This window comes from Pleurotus ostreatus (assembly GCF_014466165.1).
Source record: "Pleurotus ostreatus strain PC9 chromosome Unknown scaffold_3, whole genome shotgun sequence".
Taxonomy (NCBI): domain Eukaryota; kingdom Fungi; phylum Basidiomycota; class Agaricomycetes; order Agaricales; family Pleurotaceae; genus Pleurotus; species Pleurotus ostreatus.
In genome coordinates this window covers 2,536,962-2,555,061 of record NW_023503158.1, presented here as the reverse complement: position 1 = coordinate 2,555,061, position 18,100 = coordinate 2,536,962, and the positions used below count along the sequence as shown (strand labels likewise).

General features: G+C 52.1%; 10 protein-coding genes and 2 non-coding genes across 12 annotated transcripts; 2 read left to right on the top strand and 10 right to left on the bottom strand.

Moving 5' to 3' along the window:
* Window positions 1–23: 23 nt before the first annotated feature.
* On the bottom strand, window positions 24–1,509 carry PC9H_005460 (uncharacterized protein; the record flags this gene model as incomplete). The annotated part of the gene is made up of 6 exons (XM_036775029.1): window positions 24–231; window positions 283–357; window positions 417–516; window positions 578–679; window positions 737–1,102; window positions 1,149–1,509. 6 exons carry the CDS (start codon window positions 1,507–1,509, stop codon window positions 24–26), a joined length of 1,212 nt encoding a protein of 403 aa, XP_036633531.1.
* A 1,025-nt stretch (window positions 1,510–2,534) lies between these two features.
* Window positions 2,535–3,565, bottom strand: PC9H_005459 (uncharacterized protein; the record flags this gene model as incomplete). The annotated part of the gene is made up of 4 exons (XM_036775028.1): window positions 2,535–2,753; window positions 2,810–3,031; window positions 3,093–3,410; window positions 3,485–3,565. 4 exons carry the CDS (start codon window positions 3,563–3,565, stop codon window positions 2,535–2,537), a joined length of 840 nt encoding a protein of 279 aa, XP_036633530.1.
* A 414-nt stretch (window positions 3,566–3,979) lies between these two features.
* Window positions 3,980–7,374, bottom strand: PC9H_005458 (uncharacterized protein; the record flags this gene model as incomplete). Its single annotated transcript, XM_036775027.1, has 8 exons — window positions 3,980–4,642; window positions 4,699–4,788; window positions 4,844–4,881; window positions 4,937–4,971; window positions 5,021–5,442; window positions 5,493–6,283; window positions 6,334–6,836; window positions 6,884–7,374. 8 exons carry the CDS (start codon window positions 7,372–7,374, stop codon window positions 3,980–3,982), a joined length of 3,033 nt encoding a protein of 1,010 aa, XP_036633529.1.
* Window positions 7,375–8,334: 960 nt separating this feature from the next.
* On the bottom strand, window positions 8,335–8,824 carry PC9H_005457 (uncharacterized protein; the record flags this gene model as incomplete). The annotated part of the gene is made up of 2 exons (XM_036775026.1): window positions 8,335–8,703; window positions 8,750–8,824. The coding sequence occupies 2 exons, from the start codon at window positions 8,822–8,824 to the stop codon at window positions 8,335–8,337; spliced, it is 444 nt and encodes a 147-aa protein (XP_036633528.1).
* Window positions 8,825–8,897: 73 nt separating this feature from the next.
* On the bottom strand, window positions 8,898–10,518 carry PC9H_005456 (uncharacterized protein; the record flags this gene model as incomplete). The annotated part of the gene is made up of 7 exons (XM_036775025.1): window positions 8,898–8,951; window positions 9,006–9,568; window positions 9,635–9,798; window positions 9,865–10,025; window positions 10,089–10,129; window positions 10,197–10,419; window positions 10,480–10,518. 7 exons carry the CDS (start codon window positions 10,516–10,518, stop codon window positions 8,898–8,900), a joined length of 1,245 nt encoding a protein of 414 aa, XP_036633527.1.
* Window positions 10,519–10,646: 128 nt separating this feature from the next.
* Window positions 10,647–10,720, bottom strand: PC9H_005455. The gene has a single exon. It is a non-coding gene; the product is annotated as a tRNA-Ile (tRNA).
* Window positions 10,721–10,906: 186 nt separating this feature from the next.
* Window positions 10,907–11,716, bottom strand: RPB7 (DNA-directed RNA polymerase II subunit; the record flags this gene model as incomplete). Its single annotated transcript, XM_036775024.1, has 6 exons — window positions 10,907–10,954; window positions 11,007–11,072; window positions 11,126–11,191; window positions 11,251–11,301; window positions 11,362–11,631; window positions 11,705–11,716. The coding sequence occupies 6 exons, from the start codon at window positions 11,714–11,716 to the stop codon at window positions 10,907–10,909; spliced, it is 513 nt and encodes a 170-aa protein (XP_036633526.1).
* Window positions 11,717–11,876: 160 nt separating this feature from the next.
* Window positions 11,877–11,950, bottom strand: PC9H_005453. Its single transcript has one exon. It is a non-coding gene; the product is annotated as a tRNA-Ile (tRNA).
* A 308-nt stretch (window positions 11,951–12,258) lies between these two features.
* Window positions 12,259–13,223, top strand: PC9H_005452 (uncharacterized protein; the record flags this gene model as incomplete). Its single annotated transcript, XM_036775023.1, has 3 exons — window positions 12,259–12,328; window positions 12,392–12,583; window positions 12,640–13,223. 3 exons carry the CDS (start codon window positions 12,259–12,261, stop codon window positions 13,221–13,223), a joined length of 846 nt encoding a protein of 281 aa, XP_036633525.1.
* Window positions 13,224–13,860: 637 nt separating this feature from the next.
* Window positions 13,861–14,488, top strand: PC9H_005451 (uncharacterized protein; the record flags this gene model as incomplete). The annotated part of the gene is made up of 4 exons (XM_036775022.1): window positions 13,861–14,022; window positions 14,086–14,220; window positions 14,278–14,370; window positions 14,420–14,488. 4 exons carry the CDS (start codon window positions 13,861–13,863, stop codon window positions 14,486–14,488), a joined length of 459 nt encoding a protein of 152 aa, XP_036633524.1.
* A 201-nt stretch (window positions 14,489–14,689) lies between these two features.
* On the bottom strand, window positions 14,690–16,412 carry PC9H_005450 (uncharacterized protein; the record flags this gene model as incomplete). The annotated part of the gene is made up of 4 exons (XM_036775021.1): window positions 14,690–14,782; window positions 14,851–14,910; window positions 14,965–15,213; window positions 15,273–16,412. The coding sequence occupies 4 exons, from the start codon at window positions 16,410–16,412 to the stop codon at window positions 14,690–14,692; spliced, it is 1,542 nt and encodes a 513-aa protein (XP_036633523.1).
* Window positions 16,413–16,654: 242 nt separating this feature from the next.
* Window positions 16,655–17,961, bottom strand: PC9H_005449 (uncharacterized protein; the record flags this gene model as incomplete). Its single annotated transcript, XM_036775020.1, has 3 exons — window positions 16,655–17,574; window positions 17,624–17,687; window positions 17,773–17,961. The coding sequence occupies 3 exons, from the start codon at window positions 17,959–17,961 to the stop codon at window positions 16,655–16,657; spliced, it is 1,173 nt and encodes a 390-aa protein (XP_036633522.1).
* Between the last annotated feature and the right edge of the window lie 139 nt (window positions 17,962–18,100).

Here is an 18,100-nt window from a genome sequence, read left to right as displayed (position 1 = left end):
CCGCAAGGGATGCGAACACTGGTCTACACTGGTGTGCGGAACTTTATGCAACTATCCAACCCCTGTATCCCTCGATGAGCTGCCTTGACCTGCTCAACTCGACTGAAGCTCTCCCACTCCCGCCCAGTTCGGAGCCAACCACGAAAAGGACCCGTCTCACCCTGCAAGCGTTCCTTCGTCGCCTGGTAATTCACATGAGCCATCTTCACGTCAAAGTACGTTGCTTCCTCGCTTCTCCACCATTCAAATCTATCGTCACACACGATTGGGTCAAGGGCTCACCTATCGGCATCTATATTCCCTGACAACAATGCCTGTTCATACAGAACAAATACGGCCAGTTTCGACAACATCGGTCTGTTGTGAGAATCCATAGTACCCTTGATACAACCTAGAAGGAGTGTCTGACAACACACCTTGATTTCTCTCGATGGCGATGCTTCGGCGCAACGCCCCGCTTCAAGCCGTTGATCAAGAACTCGCAGCCCCTTACAGTATCTGCGGACCAGCAAAGCGCTGTAATTTCAAAGAAAGGATCAGTCGGGGCGGTGGGTAATTTGTGAGTAATTCGACATACACTCATTGCAAGACCCCTTCGAATTCGGCTTTGAAGCATGTACAAATGAGATGGGCGTGAAAAACACCGCCGGGCGCGAGATTCTGAAAGGGGCGGCAACTTCTGACATTCATTATCATCAAACAGACAATGAGGCGTTGGCACGAAACGAGCACGAACCTTGTATATCCTTCAGCCTGCCCCAAAACGCTCTGTCACAATCCGCTCTAATTCCCGCTTGCAGTTCATTGGGTACATCTCCGATGATAATCTCAGAGACATAAAGAGGGTTAAAGAGCCTCGACGCAAGGGCCCCTTGAAAGCCCAGGACATTCCACCGCGCAATCTTATCGCTGCATGACATGGCTGTTGATGGAGGGGAATCTGCCCTCCCTGGTTTAGTGCGGAGGACGCCGTATAGAGAGTAGTTGTCTCGGCCCCGAGCTGCTGCATTACTGTCCGTAGTGGGGCGCTCGGATGAGTCTTTCAAAGTAGCCATCGCCTCGTCTTGCGTCAGCGCCAGGTACCGAGTGGAAGCATCCCCGCCTAGCACCAGATAAGTAACCGAACGGCGAAATGGTGGCGCACTCACAAGGCAGAGTAGAGACATAAAACCGGACTACGACCTCGTCCTTTAATTGAAATACACCGCCCTCCGATCGAACGATCCATCTCGATTCGGTGCCTTTATACAACCTAATCGCCTCTTCCAGGAACCAGCGCACAGCGCCACGTCGAGCGAGTACTTCGGCGTGGCTGTCGTGCAAGGCATCACCGGTGTGCGGTAGTCTGTCGTCCGGAAGACATTTTGTGCCAGTGGCCAGGGAGATCACTTTGTGTTCGTCCCCACGGGTCAGGATGAAAGCAGCCAAGACAGTAAATTGCCCATCTGGTGGACAAAAATTCAAAGTTGAGTATAGCTTGAGCACACAAGATACGGCATGATCAGCCATGCATAATCGGTGCGGATGTCAAGAATCAGATAACCCCAGATAACGCGATCATCAATTGATGTGGCTGTGATAAGCATTTGCTTCCGTCTCAACTCGATGGAGGTTGCTGCAGCCTGGGGTAAGGCGCCTGGACTTGGCCTATGATAACATCACTTTGCGGGGTCTGAAGACTCCATACTCCAATGTAGGTCATCTCGTCATTTGGTGCAGCACACTCCAAGTGCGCGCTGCGACACCACAAAAGCATCTATAAAGGTTAGCGGTGGGGTGAATGAAGAAGCATCAACCCGACCATTCACAGTAACACCAACCACTTACTTTAATCACAATGCCACTCTTCGGTACACGCCGCGCACACACTTCCACCGTCCACACCACCCGGCGGCATTCTCTCTTCCATCGCAAGGACCGTAACCATGTAGCTGCTGGGTACAGTGAGTTGATACGTTCTAGGCGAATGTAATCGGCGCTCAGTGATCTATCGATAAATAGAGTCAGCACTTTCCAATCCTCATACAACGAGGGCTGGTCGGAAGCAAGCTAAACGTGAGCTACGAGCAATGGTGCGTACTCTGGTTTATTGGGGGATTGCGATTGTTGACGATGAACTTTCAGGGAAGAGGCAGCGAAACCCATGTTCCGTTCATGACCAAAGTCAAGCGAGCACTCGGAATTCGCTCCACCCCACGCCGGACGGCCGTAGCCCACAGCACACATTACTGATGACACCACGCCTGCGAGAACCCCGTATCGATACCAGAGAGATTGATACCAATATCTATACAACTTCAGCAGTACGTCCAGCGTCCCAAACATAAACGAGTATCTGTGTACCTATTAATGTAGCGCGAAATATTGCTTAATCTGAGACTCACTTGGGAAAATCACTATACATACAACTAGATTCGTTAGAAATGTGGGTGGAATACTTCAACACTCGTACAAGTATAGAAAAAAAGCGGGCTTCCGCGGCTCCTTCAACGATGCGCAGCTCAGAGGGAGCGAACCACTCACAATACATCATATCACCATATGCGCCTCGATGACTGCAAGTAAGATGGGCCGGTCGTCATACCAGCTGGCTGCGTTGGCAAAGGCAAACTTGACCGCTGGTGTAGCCAATTTCCACTCCCACTCCCCACAACTGGGGGAGGAGCAACAACCGAAGCCCTTCCGCCCTGTATCTGTTCGATCTCATTTGATTTCATCTCTTTCCCGGAAAGCATGAAGGAAATACGGTGTTCCTTCAACGAAGTTAATCAAAATAGTAGTCAATAGAATTGTTAAAGGTGTTGCTTACCTCAGGGCTATGTTCCTCGTACCCCGGCCATGTGGAGATGTTCTCGTATCTCTCTCTCGGGTCAATGACAGGCTTCGGCGATGCGACGCTGCCAATGGCGGACTGAGAGCGAACCAGCGGCGCCATAGGTGTGGCGCATACCGGTGGCGTTGGTGTCGCCGAAGTCGTTGGTGGAATATATAAATGCCCACTCCCCTTCAAGCATGCTTGCACTCTCAGCTCCTATACCATCCCCAACAACCCAATTGGCACCAAACCAGAGGTATATGCAATGTCAGCGTACGGGTTCGAGTTCGCGAAGGGGTGAATGGGTGGCAACTGGGAGACGAACCTCAAACGACCACTTCGCGTACTTCTTCTGCATCGTCAAACTGTAGTACGTCTCTCCATCATTTACCACAGGCGTCAACACCTGCGGATGTGGTGCTTCGCTGACATTCTCCTCCTCTTCCTCCGAGCCTCTCTCGACCCTGTACGGTTTGAACAGTGGCGGCAGGCCCATAGCTGCGCGCGCTGCTTCGTCTTTCGGCTCCTGGGGACACGGCGCGGGCGGTCGTCCAGTCGTCGAATAAGATAGAAGGTAATCTTGGACGCGAACTTCCTGCATACATGGGGAGCGACAAAACGTAATTGTCAGATTTCCTTGCTGTGATCCGACGTGTCCAAGGCACTCACCTCAAAACTGGCCCGCACAGTGGCATGATTCCACGGGATATTCTCGTATGTAAGGACGGGGGTGGTCATGCTGTTGGCCATCCGTGATCAACCTTTATCACATCCACCGAAATGCGGTCTTTGTGCAGGCTTCAACGTAGCTCCTTCGAAAGCTGCCGATTATCTCGTTGAGTCGAGTGATGGTACAAGTTACAAGTGCATCAGTTGCTGCTTCCTTGGTTTCCATTTCGAGAGGCAACCTCCTATCCCCTGAGACACATAGGAGACCTAGTAAAGGGAAATGCCAATTCTTGTGTTATATCTACAGAAATATGTATGGGTGTGTTATGCTATCCAATAGGACCTCTATATATCGACCGTCTAAGATGAAAGCAAAATAAAAAGCAGAGTAAATATGTCCGTCCATGAGCCTTTTGTTAGTGAAAACGAGAACATAAGTCGAATCTCCCAGCCGCCGCCCCCAGCGGTTCGAATGCCAATGCAGACCAAATCCTTCTAATAATCACCTCTCATCATAGCCTTCTTGCTCTTGCTCTTCCTGGCCCTCAGATGGCTCGTCCTCGCCGACTCCGGCGGCAGGAATCCTAGCGTCGGCTTCATCTTCTCGTGGCTCTCCGAGGCCCGCGACGGAGGCACCCCCATAGCTTCCTCGTACCCTCTCCTCTCTTCAAACACACCACTCTCGTCCTCCCGTCCTTCTCCTGCTGGCCGTCCTCCGCCAGCGGGACTCGCACCTTCGTCCGGATACTGTCCGTTCTCGTCGCCGGCACCCGTGTGCATGTCACTAAACGAAATCGGCAGAGGAGAGGCATGGCACACGATCCCGAGCTGCTTGCAATAGTAGTTCACCGCAGCATGGAACGCAGTCTTTCTCGCATTGCGCAGGCCCCAATCCTGCCATGTCCTAATAATCCACAGTTTGTAAGTCCAAAAGTATGGCGCGGCGGGGCCAGGATGCACATACCCGTTGTGTCCAATACCGATAGTCACCTCCAAGAAGCGCTGATACTCGATGTGCTGCAGCACGACGCTAGTACTAGGTTCGAACCACCTATTTTCTTCCGTTGCCAGCCATTCGTTCAAGCTCTTCTCCAGTGCATCAAGTTTGACCAGAGGCGTCCGCCACTCGAGTTGCATCGTCAAATTCTCAAACGTTTTCTGAGAATGGTGGATGAGTAAGGGGATCATACAGAGAGGATAACACCTATCCTCACCCCGCTGCGCCGAACATTGGTGATGAACTGGCTGAACAACTGGCTGTTGAAATAATAGGTTTCCGTCCCATCCGAGCGAGCGAAGACAGTCTAAGGAAATAAGCAATCAACTCGCGCCCCCTGATATACTTGGGCATGCACATACAGCAAAGAGGCCCATCTTCTTGACGACCAAGTTTTCCTCTGCGATGGACTAAGTCAACACCTATCCAAATGAAATATAACCCTGGAAGCTCACCGCCAATGAACACCCTATCGCCCGTATCGTACGGACTACACAGCATCAGCACTCACTCCACCAATCCACAAAACCAGCACTCACTGCGTCACAAACAAGAACATGATCGCATCAAATGCCTCGCTCGCCGCATTCTTGAACACAAAGCTCGCCGCAATCGCCAGCGAGTACAAGCTCGTCAGCGAATCGCCCACCTCCACGCCAAACACACTGAGACTGATGAACAGTAGCACCACCATCGCGAAGAACAGCAAGATGTGATCGAGCGTCTTCAGCGCCGCGCCGACATCGCGCATCGACCGCGAGAGGAAGCGACGCTCCTTGTAGACCTTGACGAGCGTAGACTTGATCTCGGCGCGGGAGATATCGCCGTTGTTGTCCTTGTCGAAGACGCGGAAGGCGGCTTCGGCTTCGGCGCTGGTAGGGAATGCGGGGTAGAAGTCCTCTGGAAGGAGGTAATTCCTGCGCCGGTCCTTGAAACGTAAGTAGATAGCGCGGGCGAGACGCTAAGTATCCATCAGCATCAGCGCCTTTCAAAAACATATGAAGGACCGACCTTGGCCTCTTTCGTATTCGCCGCGTACCAGGCTAACGTATCCGCCTCGTCTTCCGCGCCCTCCTTCCCTCTAATATTTCTCGCATCATGTAATACCGCAGATTTAATCACCTTCGCCGTCCTCTCGACCGCCTCGGTCACAGCCTCCACAGCTCCAGCCACATTCCGCCCAGAATCCACGCTCTCCCTCGGTGAGCCAATCCCAACATTCATCGGAACAGGCATACCCAGAGGCGTCGGCGGATAGCGATGCGGCGAGTCGCCCCCATCAGGCGCCGAAGCGAAATACGAGTTCAAAGCCGCTTGCGAGGTTTCCCTGGACGGAATCGTCGAGTTTCTCAGCCCCGAAGGTGTACCAGGCCGCGAAGCTTGCTCAGAAACAACGCCGGGCGATTCGACCAAAGGGACACTTCCAAGACGGAATTTGCCTTTCCCATACGTGCTTTTGCCGTTGGTACCAACGACTGTACCGTCATTGTCGCCCCACTCTTCTGTGTCTCCGTCGTATTGAGTCGCATCGCCTGCAGTGCTCCTTCGCTTCGAAGCCTTGGTGTTGTATTGTTCTTGTACGTCGTCCGTATCCCTTCGTGATTTGCGTCCGAAGCCTAGTGCGCCGAACCCAAGCGTTGACATGCCCAGGGCACCGAGCACAGGCGTGCGCGTGCCAGAGCGGGGTGCAGACGAGGAGGGTGTCGGTTTCGGACGATAGTTTCGCAGAGTCTCGACGACAGAGAGCGCGGTTTGGACTGCGTCAAGACGATCCTGATAGGCAGTACGGTGGAAGGAAAAGGCTGGGGGAAGTATGACTACGCAGAACGGTAAGAATTGATGGGAAACTCACCGATAGCGTGCGATAGCATCCTCTGGATGCAGACCATCAGAGTGAAGAAGAATCCAAATGCCACGACCTGCGAGACCCTGTATGTGTACGATGCCCTGCTATTCCTTGGGTCGTCCTGGCTATAGAGCTTGTATATCCCCCCGAATATGATCACCCAGCTTGCCCAAGCACTAGCTGCGTAGAACAAAGGTTTTACCGTGTTTTTCACCGAATTGTACAGCTCGACTTTGCTCTTGACCTTCTCCGACACATGTCCCCATGCGCCAGAGATGAGTGCAGTGGATATCGAAGGTAGGATATCTATCAGGAGCGCGAGATACCACGAAATGAGGAGGTTCGCCGCCGCCCAGAATAACCATGCCTGGATGTTCTGATTGATGTACTGTCGCCGTTCCGACCGCGATGGCAAGTACCAGTAGAAATGTACGAGCAGGGCAGGTGCAACAAGCACACCGGCCAGCAATGTCGAGCCGATAAGGGAAGAGAATAAGAAGGTGATGATTCTGCGCGTATCAGCGCTTGCTGGATGACAGCTGAGATGCGCACTTACCTCTTGAATCCCCACCCCTTCGTTTTAGGCTTATTCCCTATCCGTCGCTGGTAGTCTTCTTGCTGGTCACGAAGGTCCTCGTCGCCGCTCCAGTCGAACTCGTCCTCGTCAAATTCGTCGTCGGTAGTGGCTATCGATGCAGGCCTGGAGCTCAGCATGGCTATCGACTCCTCGCGGAAGTATACCGGAGCCTGCGCTCTGACATCCTCTGGGTAATGGACCGAGGGCTTCAGAGGTGGCTCATCGTTCACAAAGTGGGACTTTTCGTTCACCATGACGGTGGATCGCGAGGCATAGGCGGGGCTTTCCTGGTCGTGGATGGCGTACGGCGAAAGGCCGGGGATGTTGTGCAAGTGTAGATTCGAGGAGCTCGGATCCCGTCGATACGGAGGAGAAGGCAGAGCAGCGTTGTTGAGGTCGTCTGCTGAGGGTGAGAAATGCAGATACTGATCCTGGGGATCAGACTCCCGGGATTTGTCCAGCGAAGGCATAGTTTGCCTCAGGATCAACCTCGCTGTGGTGGTGCTCACGGCTCAGCCGAAAGAAACAGAACTTGGTGTTTTCTCTCCTCACCGGGCCCCTCTTTTATTGATTCCCCATATGAAATTTTTGCCCAGGGAATCAAGACTCCACTTGAATCGTCACATCATGGCAACGCGTCTCGCCGCATCACTGATAACATCGCCGCTAGCTGGTCTCCCGGCCATGAACGTAACGCGGCCCACAGCGAGCTCGTCGAGTAGATGGTACGGCGGAGCGTCGGGCACCGTGTCGGCCAGCTGGCGGCAGTTATATTTGCCCAACCGTGATGTCACTACTATGATTACCGTAAAGGGAAGCTACTAGAACAACCCTGAACAGTGATCACGACTGATGGGAATTGGAGATGCCATGCGTAACAGGAGTGGTCGAAGAGGTCAAGGAGTAACTTGTGAGTCAAGGTCTTGTCTCCTGCCATGACGGACAAAGAATGAAATGTACAACTAAAAGTCCAGGATATGACTTCTACATCCTGCTGGTATCAGGCTGCAAGTAGCGGTCGGAATGCCTGCAGACCCATTCCATGCTAATGTTCGCGGGAGGGGGGCGTCGAATGATTGGTCGAAATGGTGTTGCACTTGTTGCTTCTGGGTCGACGGGATGTCCGGGAGATTTGGTAAAGATGCGGACGAGGAACTTGGTCACTCTCGAGGCCTTACCATAAATTATATCGGTGGCTCACTCCTACGCGCCGATACTGGACCGAGAGCCAGAGGTATCATACCGAATGGCATCGCTCGGTCATCACACGGAAAGGACCGGACTAGGATGCAGGGGGCAGAAAGCAGGTAGCGGTATTAAAGGTTCCTTGGTATCCCTCAGACTACAGCGGGCATGGACGACAAGGAATAGCATGCAGTATCCAAGAGATTAAGGAGAATATCGTGGGTCAAGACATGTACCGGGTCTTCTTATTCTTCAACCCACTGCGATGGTGGCGGAGCGAAGTGGGCATGTACGGCTTTTTTAAGCCTAACTAATAAAGCGACCATCGGTTGTGGCAGCAGATCTCCGTAGACGTCCTCAGCGAGGGGTTCGCAGCTGCGTCGCGAGATATGGATGAATTTAACACTTTGATGCCCAAAGGACTCCACGAAGTGCTCTTTGATCCATGTATGCTGTTCTGTCAGAAGACCCTTTCGTTCATTGCTGGTCCGGCTGATCACGTACATCAGGACCCATACAAAGGATTCCAAGTCGTGGTGGGCTTCGTGCTTGACCTTGCGGTTTTTATGTACAATAGCCCCCAAGAGTTCTGCCGCCATAAATTGAAGGGTGCCCTGGGAGAAAGTTAGTGACGGCCTGACGAAGATCTCGCCCACTCACAGTCATTTCAGCACCACGTTTTGCATCATTGAAGACAGTTTGAGTGGCTCCTTTCACATCTGGTGCACTCTTCATTGTGTAGATATCCGGTATCTCATTGAGCCTCACACCAGTGTGTGGCCTGTTTATAGACTTCCGCCTAACTCTATCAACTCAATGCTCCTGGTACATAGGTCGATTTAGGACGACTACCCAGCCCCGTCTTCATACAACACATTTAAGATCTCCAAGCATACCAATCCACGAAAACACTCACCTCCTTGTAGACCTTCTCAATCCACTCAATGTTGCTTACAGCATCCTCTTTGTCCAACCAAGTCTGAGGCGTACGCCCCTTCAGCTTGTCAATGAACGCCTCCAACTGGTACCTATACGTCGTCCACCACACCTCGCCCTTCGGTGTCGCGCCCTCACTCCCACTCCCACTCCCAAACGTATACACCTTCTCCACCCTCTTCTCCACCCTCCCCCCAGCCCCCCGCTTCCGCACCGTCAAAGAATGATATAAAGTTGGCAGAGGAAAATTATACAGCTCAACTTCCCCGCCCTCGCACACCACCTTCGCGCTTACCTGCGGCATCTTCGGGATGACGCCGAACGTCGGGGGCATGGAGAGGTCGCAGAAGATCGTGGCGGTGATGTCGGATGAGCCAGACGGTGCTGGAATTGCGAACGTGGCGGTTGTGGAGCGGTCAACATTTACCGCAGCAGTTCGAAGAGAAGCATCGTTAGAGGATGGGACGTGCTGCTCCGCGGAAGCGTGGATGACCGAAGTCGGATTGGCCCCAGATAGATAGCGGATGCAATTCATCGTGTAGCCTGAGTACGGCGTAGTCGCTCATGGTCAGCGGCTGGTGAATACCGTGCCACGGGCGATCCACTTACACCCCATATCCATAAGCGCACCACCTCCCAACGACAAATCGAAACGAATATCGTCATCCTTCATCGCACCTCTGGGGATCGCCAGTCTAGCTTCCAAGCCCTTGATAGCACCAAGCTCTCCACTGTCCAAGATAGCTTTGACGCGTTGAATCGCAGGGTGAAACCTCCACATCGCAGAAGAACCACCATAAACTCATCGGTCTCTCGAGGGAGAGTCGAGACGAACCCACCTGTAATGGAAGGCCTCAAGTAGCACGAGACCCTTCTTTTCGGCGTACTCATACATCTGCCGCGTTTCGTCGGCGGTATCAGCGGAAGGTTTCTCAAGCAAGACATGTTTCCCCGCAGCGAGCGCCTTCATAGTCCATTCGAAATGAAGACCATTGGGGAGCTATAGCAGGGCGGTCGGATTCACGCTCCACGACGCGTATCGCTCTCCATTGATGGAACTCACCGGATTGTACACCGCGTCGATCTCGGGGTCATTCAGCATATCTACCCGCAACCGACGCCCGTTGAACTCAACGCCGCTGGGCACATACGACCCTGAGATACCACGTACCTTGATACCCATCCTTCCCCCCATACGCCTTTGGAATCCCGTACTTCTTCGCAAAGACCTCCGCTCTACCCTTATCTCGTGCAGCCACAGCAAGGACTACAGCCTCGGCATGGTTCTTCGCCGGGCTGATAAACGCTATGGGAGCGATAGCAGCAGCCCCCAGCACCCCGAATCTGACCGGCTTGCTGGACGGTAGAGGTGGCACATACGGCGGGTTGAACGTCTGGCGCGTATGTCGGTCGTTGGTTAGAGATGATTTATGAATTAACTGGAAAGGGCATACCTTGTAGAGCCTGTATGGCGTCGAGAAGAAAGAGCCCATGGTGACGGCTGTGAATAGAGATGCTGGCACTGAGAAGCCGCAGAGTCCTCATGACTGCGTGGGACAAAACTTGAGTGATGGGCTTTGAAGTTTGCGTTACTTGACAAAAAATCTCCACTAGGACGGGATGGCCAACGTGGGGATCGAACCCAAGACCTTCGCGTTATTAGCACGACGCTCTAACCAGCTGAGCTAGTCGGCCGACAACGCTATGCCCACCAAGAGATGATCCAATGTGCGATCAAGTACGCTATCATCATCACGAGTCGGGAATGTACAGCATGATACATTTCTTCGAGCGCCTCACCAAGCAACAGTATGGAAGCTAGCATTAACATAAATTATGTGGTCGTAGCATTTTGTAGCCAAATTTTGGCAAGGAGTGGTCTTAGTCAATTACACCGAGATGGTCTTCCTTTATCGTACCAATAGCAAACTGTGCAGGAGGAGTCGTATAGAAGATATCGAAGAAAACGACGGTAACTCACAATCTCTGTTGCATCCACACGCGTACCGACAATCTTCAGGCGCACACGAGTGTTCTTCTCGATGATCTACGCCACGGATTCGATAAGTTCAGCGCGCCGTACAAGGCCAATGCACGCACCTGTTCATCCGAAGCAAACGAAGGTGGGTTGGACGTAGGATCGAACTTCATATCTGGATGAATGAGCTAGAGGTAGCTAGCGTCAAGCATGATGTGCATGTTGATGGATATGAGGGTCACTGTACTTGATGTGAAACGAACACTGTCAATGGCCCGACGTCTGCGAAGAAACCCATCTACGTGGTAGCCAAAGGTAAGCTCCTGTACTGTCCCCATCATAAGGAACAACAACGCACCTTGTTTACATTGTTCACGACCCCGTCGACCACTTCACCCTTGAACGGCTTGAACACAATCGCGCGATACCTCGTGATGAACTCTGCCTGCCCGCTCCCGCTCAACACCATCCCCTTGCCAATATCCAGGATCGAAACCACGGCGATGATATAGCCAAATGAACCTGAGCATGTGCCTTCTACATCGGAATATAGTTTTGTTTCAAGGAAGTTGAGCATGCGGGGGCCGAAATACGAAGGGTGCAAAAGAATAGTGTGAGTCAGTTCTTTCTATTGCGATGGATGCCGATTTATGAGAAGCAGAGGGTCAGTCTGGGTGCATGTGGTATTATGGACGCCTTACGATGAAGAACATGGTGGTTGGTGTGAGACACGAACAAGCGCCCGTGCTCGAAGAAGCGCGTTTACTTACCACGGACCGCTTCCGCACAATGCAGCGTCGAGGAGGGCGACGAACCAGTACGGACACTTCAACTTTGTTCAATATGAAAAAGACAACATATACCAAACCTAAATGGCCAACGTGGGGATCGAACCCAAGACCTTCGCGTTATTAGCACGACGCTCTAACCAGCTGAGCTAGTCGGCCGATGTGAACGCTGTTTCATGAAGGATCCTTGGCCACCGTCGTGCAAATCCAATGCGCCCCGCTCATGCCGGATAATTGCACAATCGGAGCCATTATGCGGCTGATGGTTGCGCAGTAGCAGTACCGTCCATATCAACTCCGATCTCAACCGTCCACCCGTACATACCTGCAAAGTTCGTACAGCATCGCGACTACGCATGGGGCATGCGCACTGATCTCAGTCGCGTATATAATGGCTTCGATTCGCGAGACATAGGGGCATTAACCCTCTAACTTCCTCTTCAGCGCTCCTTGAATCACTACCAGCCATGTCGTCGAATATTATTGTTATCGGGGGTTCGAGAAACATTGGGTATTTCTCCGCTTTGCGGTTCCTTGGTGAGTGCTTCACGCTTCACGCAACACAATGAGAGGCTGACGGGACCCGTTGTATTTCAATAGCCAAGGGGTCGACGGTCACCTTTCTCCTCCGAACACCGTCTGTCTTCGACAAGGACACGACGATCCAGGAATACGTCAAATCCGGGAAAGCATACCTCGTCAAAGGGGACTGTCAGATCGAAGCGGACGTCCAACGCGTCTGGGATGAAGCCGGCAGCAAAGGACCAGTCGACCTCCTACTATCCACCGTCGGTACGTGTTCCCCTTGCCTTCATCATACCTAATCACAAAATAACTTTGCATTGCAGGCACATATCCCAACTTCACCCTCACTAAAGGGTTTGTCCAAAACCCTGTCGGGCTCGTAACGCAATCCTTCTTCAATGTCCTGTGCACTTTCCCTATCAATCAGTCGCCCCAGCCCAAAGTGATCACACTCTCCTCCATTGGTCTCTCGCGTACCTCCCACGACTCCCTCCCACTCGCCTTGAAGCCTCTTTACGGCTGGATGCTCGCCGCGCCGCACAAAGACAAGCTGGGCATGGAAGTCCTGGCGGCACACGCCGCGGGCTGGTCATGGGACTACAAGAACGACGGGGAGCCGGGAGACGACGTCATGAGGGGCGAGCCATGGGGAACGGCGTGGAGGACACGGAAGGGCCTCCCCGCCGAGGGAACCATTAAGAGAATGTTGGTGATACGCCCTGCGCTACTGACAGACGGGGACTGCAAGGCTGATAAGGCTGGGCGAAAGGGGGAACCGTATCGGGTATCTGAGAAGGAGCTTGGGGGATACACTGTGTCCCGCAAAGACGTCGCCCACTTTATTACTGAAGCTGTGACGGAGAAGTGGGACCAGTACGAAGGAAAGCGGGTGAACATAGCCTACTGAGTGCTCAGTCTTATGGTTATTATCCTTCCTTCCCCTGCATTGCCCGATCATTCTGCATCTTTCTCCGCCCGACCGGACTCTCATTTTATCTCGTCGTATTTTAGGCTCTTACTGTAATAGGCCCGCACATACTATGTATTCTTTGCTACATATATACGTCAGTTCCATCCCCATTGATATGCACTTACTTTATTCTTCTACTCCTTTCATACTCGATCAATCCTCGAAATCAGAGCTCACTTCTTTTCCCCCCAAGTTAGTTCGACCACCGCGCTCCACCTACTCTTACGTCCCTCATATTGCACGTACCAAGGGAACACTCCTCGTCTTTCCCGCCGAGGTCCCTTTCTTGGATCCAACAATCCACTTGGCAGATGATCCACTCGTCAATGAATCTGCGTCACCTCGAAGTCACTTCGACTTCTCCACATCCAAACCTAGTCCAAATTTAGCAACTCACTTGCCAAAAGAAGTAGCCTATTATTCCTTCATATGGCTACGCCGTGACGTCAATGGAAGACATGCACCCCTTGGATCCCTCCCCGCGAGTACAAATTGGAATTGGCCTCGCTCGATTCTCCCAACTCTTGCACCACCACCACCACCACCACCACCCTCGACTTCACAACAAATCATAATGAGTAACCCAACGGGGCCAACACCATCCTACACCTCGCCGGATGTTCTCAAGCACATGGAGAAAGACCTCGTCAAAGCGGGGAAGACAGAGGAGAGCAGCGTCAAGCACACCATGAAAGATCTGAAGTCCCTGGAGAAATCGACGAGCAAGGCAGCCAAGGTGAGCCAAATCACCATTATGTTCGCATTTCGTGCATGGAATTCTACTTACACGACCGTGTAGTCGGCTGACAAGGCAGAGCACCATGTGGCGAAGAACCAGGACAAGGAGCTGAAAACCGCTAAGGCGGTCAGTAAGGCCACTCACAATCACGACGTGGCGAGGGATAACTTGCAGAAGGCTGATCGAGATCTGCAGGTATGTATTCACGTTGGCTGATTTCACCGCCAGAGCTGACCACCTGTTATGGTACAGCTCAAGCAACAGCACGCGCTGAAGCTAGAGCAGGAATTAGAAGCGAGAAAAATTCGCGTTGAGGCAGCCGTCAAATCCCAGGAAATCCACAACGTACGTCGCAATTATTGAAATGTGATGCCTGTGCTGAGTATCTTCACAGCAAGAGCGCGAGGAGAAGCTCGCTAATGTCAAGGCTCAACTTGCGGCGACAACATCGACAAAGGTGTAGTTAGTCTTATGAATAAGACGTCATAATAATACAATATTTATCGCATCTTCCCCTCATCTCTACGAGTATGTTCCGTAACGTGTTGCCTGTATGATACAAATACATATAATGTCCAATACCACAACCCCGAGAAATGCTAAGAAATTGCAAACGTTGAATCGAAGGCGACATGGAAAGCGGAAGAGCAACTGGAAAAATTGGCTATCGACTATCTGAAAAACCTGGATGTGTGTAAGTCGCGTATACACCCAAAAGACTGCGGACGGAGGGCGTTGTCTTGTTTCTCTCCATGTTCTACATGCTGAAGGGGCACAAACACATCTTGAGCGAGGTTCTGCTTCAAACGATAATGGAAAACGTACCGCCTCACTTGAAACGGTCCTGCCGAATGACTTGCCTCTAGTAGGGCAGCTTAGCCCTCTCTGAGGCTGATGATGTTAGTTTAGCACACGGATAGCCACCGCAGTGTTCCTCACTTTATGTTCCTTCTTACTTCCAAGTATCCACCAAGCACCTTCTTTCATCTGTTTCTCGTTATCTTGACTGGCAGTCTGGCTATTCTGCTGTTGAACAGCATACGAATGACGCTGACCGATGTTCCTTTGCTTTTCTCTTTGTTCGTGCTGCTCGAGGAACTTGTGCCACTGGCGCCAATGGTAGAACTCTTCTTCAATCATAGCAGGATGAGTGACTTCCTGGTGGAGCATAGCCCAGGATGCACGACTCTACAAGTGAACGGTAGATAAATTGGGGTGTGACAACTGTGGAGTGCATTCATACGCACCTTAGAATGCTCGCCCTCGATGGCGGGTTGTTGGCTTTGTGTGCGATGGCGTTCTCGTGTACTCAGTTCTATTGTATACTTGAGACCAACCCACTCTTCGCCGTCAACGATATCAGCTGTATCGCGGGCATTGTGGGCAGTTTCAGGTCTGCCGTTCATATCCTCGGTTAGGTATAATGGCCTCTTCCCTTGCTGTACTGAACGTGATAAAGCAGGCGCATATATTCCATCTTCTTGGGCAAAATCAGCCCGCCGGTGGTGGTTTTCAGCGTTCTGGATTCTATAGCTGTGTTCGAAGTCGACTAGATCGGCGTTGTCCTCGAATGCAAGTCCTAGTCCTTCCTCATCGAATGCACTTTGGAATCGAAGACGCGGAGTAACAGACGGAAGGGAGCCACCAGAATCGTGGAAGGAGTCTGGCGTCAGAGGAGGCGTCCTATCAGATAGTACGGGAGACGGGTCCAGGGAGGGCACGTTCACGTAGTCAGGCTTAATCGCAGAGGGCCGCGTATGATCGTCAAACGCCTGAGAAGGTTCGTAGAAGCTCGACAGAAGCCGCTTGACGTGCGTCGGCGAGACTTGCTGAGCTCTGCGACTCCGACGAGGATGTGAGTTCAAGAGCTTCGTAGTAGCGTACTCTGAATGAGGTATATGCGTCGGATCTGGCAGGGAAGCGGCTGTTTGGAGAAATTCCTCATCGTGTTCAGTCGCTTGCGTATCCACATTAAGCAAGGTGTTTGTTGGGGTCCGTCGTCGATTAGGATGAGGAGATCCAGCCCAAATCGCGTACGTTTGGCTCTCATTCTCTTCCATGACATAAGAAATCGATCCTGGGTGTTCGCTGTGCATACGCGTATGGACGTCCACGTTGATATTGATTCTTGTAGGAGATCCACCCAGCACGGTATTCACATCGCTCGTAGAAGGTGTAGGCAGGGGAGAAATCTGAGGCGCATTGAAAGGCAAGAGCGAGCTCAGGGATGATATTGTATTGGCTGCAGTCCGAAGATTCTGAATGCGCGCAAAAAGCCCCGACGGTTGTGGTATGGGCTTGTCGGTACGCTGGGAAGCGTGATTCGAGCCAGTAGACGATGCAGAACGTCGGTGGCGACGGTGTTGCTCTTTTATGTCGCCGTGCATAGTGGAATCGATGATGGTGGTTAGAAAGCAAGGTTGTTTCTTGTCACGTGTTCGCGACACAGGCAAAGTCAATGAAGTTGATGCGAGATGTCTACGGCAGCATAATGCCACATAAGTATGTGCAGCAAACGAGAACCAACGGTCTGATAGAAGTACTGAGTGGGGGTTACTCCGTATACATGTACACAATGTCAAAAACAAAAATTACACTTATCGAATAATCAATACGCCCGACGCCATAATTACTTCCCACTTAGAAACGCGTCGAGTTCATCGTCAAGTTCTTGTTGACTCTTCTTCGGCCGTGCCCGGTGGTCTCCACCTCGGGACTTTTGTTCGCCACCGCGTTGACGTCCACCGCGAGGCCGACGTTCGCGTTCTCTTCCCCACTCTAAGTCGGTCCCGTTCGTCTCCCAAGCGCCTTCATTATTCTTCCATCTTTTGGGTCCAGGCGAAGTTAGACGGGAGGCAAGGGAATCGGGTTGAATTCGCATCACGGATGTCCGTTCGAGCAGCGTTCGGCCATCGGTGGCAATGTAGTCTGATCGCATTTTGGACGGCGGCTCGTCATCCGGAAGCTCGTCAGCGGCCATCGTATCATCCTCGTGGTCGGAGTCAGCTGCGAGGAAATTGTCCAAGTCTTCATCAAGCCTGGCTCGCTCCGTAGCTTCGTCAAGACCTCCGTTCGCAGTAGTCCCTCGCCTCCGCTTGGATTCTGCATCCAGGGGGGCTTTGACGCCGTGAAGCTCCTTCCCCGCAGTCGCCCCATGCTTACGGTAGAACTCGCTCTCCTTCTTTGCACCCTTCTTCTTTACATCTTGATGTCTCGCCCACCGCATTCGTATGATGCCGCGCAACCCTTCCGCCTTTCCAAGACTCTTGTTGATGCGCTCCTCTGGTGGCCAGATCTCTACCGGGATAGGTTTCGCTGTGACGTAACCTTCTTCGTCCTCTTCTTCCGTTGCGGATTTGAGCAAGTATCCGTGGGCGCTCTGTGCCGCAGTCTTGGACGTGAAGACGAACACACAGGTAGTATCGTCAATCCACTCCAACCCCATAGGATGTGCATCGAATTGTGTAGCGTATGCAAAAAGTCGACTGGTGGGCAAATGTGATATAGGTGTTCCTTGGAACAATAGCGCGTTTGTTCGATATGGTGAATCTGCGTAAGGTTTGTGATTCGCTAAAGAGGCAAGCCCGGGATAGCTCACCTTCTTCCATAGAGGGCTCCTCTTCTAACTCTTCCCTAGCGTCTTCACTCCCGTCTCGCTTGCGCTGAAGCCACCGGGCAGGCGAACGGGTTCAATGATTGCAGACCCCCAAATCAACGTCACTATCTAATCCCAAACTGTCTGCGTACCTTACCGCCCACCGAACGCGATTCGGAGAGCAAGTACACTTTGGTACGACCTATTCTGTTTGCTAACGCGCGACTCGTCTCAGCTGTAGAGTTTGCAGGTAGCTGTTCTTCATATGCAGTAGTGTCGTCGTAAGAGAGGCCATTAGTTTCATCGTAGACCTCTGGAGCGTATGCGTCGTCGATGTCCATTGTGTAGTGTGAGGATTGTTAGAGGGAAGATCGGAATGTGGAAAGTGAAGGTGACCCTGACAATAGAACGAACGGCAAGAGTTATTGACCGTGGGAATATCGAAAGTGTAACTTGGTTTGGGAAGTTTTGTTAGATCGC